The sequence below is a fragment of the Triticum aestivum genome, chromosome 2B (genome assembly GCF_018294505.1).
Source record: "Triticum aestivum cultivar Chinese Spring chromosome 2B, IWGSC CS RefSeq v2.1, whole genome shotgun sequence".
Classification (NCBI taxonomy): Eukaryota; Viridiplantae; Streptophyta; class Magnoliopsida; order Poales; family Poaceae; genus Triticum; species Triticum aestivum.
The window spans coordinates 779,244,800-779,247,499 of record NC_057798.1 but is presented as its reverse complement, the minus strand read 5'-3'; the positions used below and the strand labels follow the sequence as shown (position 1 = coordinate 779,247,499).

General features: G+C 45.0%; 1 protein-coding gene across 1 annotated transcript; it reads right to left on the bottom strand.

Moving 5' to 3' along the window:
* Positions 1-674: 674 nt before the first annotated feature.
* Positions 675-1,782, bottom strand: LOC123039636 (serine/threonine-protein phosphatase 7 long form homolog). The gene is made up of 5 exons (XM_044462711.1): positions 1,577-1,782; positions 1,220-1,502; positions 931-1,136; positions 764-847; positions 675-678 (listed from the first exon to the last, which is right to left on the bottom strand). The coding sequence occupies exons 2-5, from the start codon at positions 1,379-1,381 to the stop codon at positions 675-677; spliced, it is 456 nt and encodes a 151-aa protein (XP_044318646.1). The 5' UTR covers positions 1,382-1,502; positions 1,577-1,782.
* Positions 1,783-2,700: the final 918 nt, after the last annotated feature.

Here is a 2,700-nt window from a genome sequence, read left to right as displayed (position 1 = left end):
GTGTAACCTGTGATGGTTGTGGAGCATCAACATCATACTCATGATCCTCTTGATGTGTTGCATCATACTCATGCTCATCATGATGTGTTGGCTCCTCTTGATGTGCTGGCTCCTCTTCATTGACCTCCTCCTCTATGTCCTCTTCGTTCTGGACATAACGCCGTTTATTAGCTCTGGCAGCGCGGCTACCTGGTGCATACACGTCACTGGACTTAGCACCATGGCAAGAAAGCATAGCTGCCATCTTATGGAACCGCTTCTTGAACTTCTGCGACAACACAAAAGATGCTATGATATGAGATCCAAATAACTAATCCGCGAAAAAAACTTTTATAATATATTGCGACTAACCTCCATCGTGCTCCTAAGAGTCCTCTCAGATAATGCACCACCAGGTGGATGACTCAGTGCAACATTGGCATCGTTGACGCACAGAAGCAACTCTCTGCCCTGCAATTCATGAACACACCAAACTTATGTATTTGAAAGAAGACAACATGATGCAAGTATGTTAGAATAGGTCAAACAGACTACCATTTCGTCATGCATCGGTGCGTAGTCAACATGAGCCCCTCTGGTGTCTCTCACAGCCGTGTTGAAGGTATGATAACCTTCTGCAGTCTCCGGGTCTTCAGACACCAACTCCGACCACTCCTCGTGAGTCCAACCTGGCTTCAGCTTTAACCGGTAACGATCCGCATACCACACTTGATACTTCTGATATGCTGACTGATTGTGAGGTCTATTCTCTGATTGCACTAACGTGTCTCTTTGATTCCAAATTTCTATCCACACACGGTGTTTGTTTGCCCAATCCGATATATCCTGATTGTTCCTTCGATCGAACCTACAAATGATGCACGGGACAAATCATTAGCAAACACTGACTTATTCAATGCTCTACTACATACTCAAGGCATGCTTGCTTACCGATGCAGAGATAGCATTTCCTCCTTGCTCTCCTCAATTGGAATACCTTGTCTTTTTCCAAATTGTCTTGCCACACGGTCTACAAAGTGCCACTCGACTGCGAAGAAGCATATCATTGGGCACCTCGCCCGCCAAAGATGGCTATCACGCGTGCACATCTCATTAAGATCAAAGTCACGATCTTCCACATAAGGCAACCAATGTACCTGCAAAACAAAGAGATACATTGTTAGCTACATACATAAGTTTCATTCTTGACTAAATTTTATCTCATCGAACTTCTCATAACCTGCTCAGCAGTCAAGGTGTCCAGCTCGTTCATATAGCACTTGTATCGCACATGCGAGCTTCCTGTGTACACTGTCACTTGTTCCCAATAGTAAGCAAGCGTAGGGCGCCGATATGGATCATCATCATGCAACCCGTCATGATTACCCCGTGGGTTTGCCATGAGGGGGGTTCTTCAAATCGGGCCGTCCAACCGGGATCCGCTCCCACATCCACACGGATAGGCTCCAAACAAACCCAGACAATGAGGATGTACCTCCCTTCCTCCGACACGCCAAGTCAAGCTGCAATCAAACAAACATGTTAGATATGGAGGCGCATGACAAATGCAAAATAATTGGTTGCAAATATCTCTTACCTGACGATACAAGTATGCTAGTGCGGCCGAACCCCAGCTATACTGGGTATCCCAGTTATTAAGTGGCTCCAAGAACATCCAGAGGGCTGAGTTCCCGGTTGCATCTGAGAAGACTACCTTGGTTAGTACATACCAAAGATAGGCCCGCGCGTACTGCTGCACAACCACGTCATTGGCATCCTGAGGGCACGGGTTGGTGTTTCCTCTGACCAGTTTTAGCCAAGAATGCGTCACTTTCGCTGTATCGGCCTTGCCTTCCTGAGGGCCCTCGGGCTGAACGCCAATTAAATCGGCAGTCCGTTCTCGCCAATTACCCACGCTGACACGACCGGTAACAGCTTGTCCATTGATAGGAAGGCTGCTTATCATAGCCATGTCCTGTAGGGTCATCGTCATCTCCCCACATGGAAGGTGGAAGGAGTGAGTCTCCGGCCTCCAACGATCCACAAGTGCGGTCAGCGCCGCGTGGTTCACCGGCGGAGCGCGTCGCTTAAACTGCAACACGAATGGGAGAAGACCCAATCTCCGAATGTAAGGCTCATACCGCGGGTCGTAATCAAAGTCATCAGCGGAATGACCCCTCATGCGCATAGCAACTACAACCTGCAAATAAAGTGATGTTTTAATAATCAATACAAGAACACAAATGAGAAACAACGAAAATTGACCCAGTCTTGCTTCTTACCTGTCCATTTTCAATGGCACGAGCACGATGCTCCTTATCCCACTCATCGATTAATCCGTCATACCAAGGTCCATCACCATCCGCCATCCTACAAAAAAATTTCACAAACATCTATGAATACATGAACAATATCAAACAATTTCCTTCTCCAAGTTTATTCCATATGAAAACACCATTCTTCTCAAACATAACCACATCATTTCTTTCTTCTACATATGCAAACATATCATCTAGAGTACCAAATTTCACCATCAAATATATTTCATTATCATCATCCGCCATTCTATTGAACAAATCATGTCACACACAATAAGAAAATTTCATCATCTCTTTTGCATAAATTTTTTTGCCAACAATAGGATTATCTACACATACACACATCATCTATCAAACCAAATATAGTATGCCAAAGTCTATTTTACATACACAAATCATATAT

Coding starts and splice junctions, on each gene's coding strand:
- LOC123039636 (XM_044462711.1), bottom strand. CDS start 1,381: ATGGCAAACCCACGGGGTAATCATGACGGGTTGCATGATGATGATCCA. Junction 1,137..1,219: donor ACACCTTGACTGCTGAGCAG/GTTATGAGAAGT, acceptor TTTGTTTTGCAG/GTACATTGGTTGCCTTATGT. Junction 848..930: donor GAAATGCTATCTCTGCATCG/GTAAGCAAGCAT, acceptor CATCATTTGTAG/GTTCGATCGAAGGAACAATC.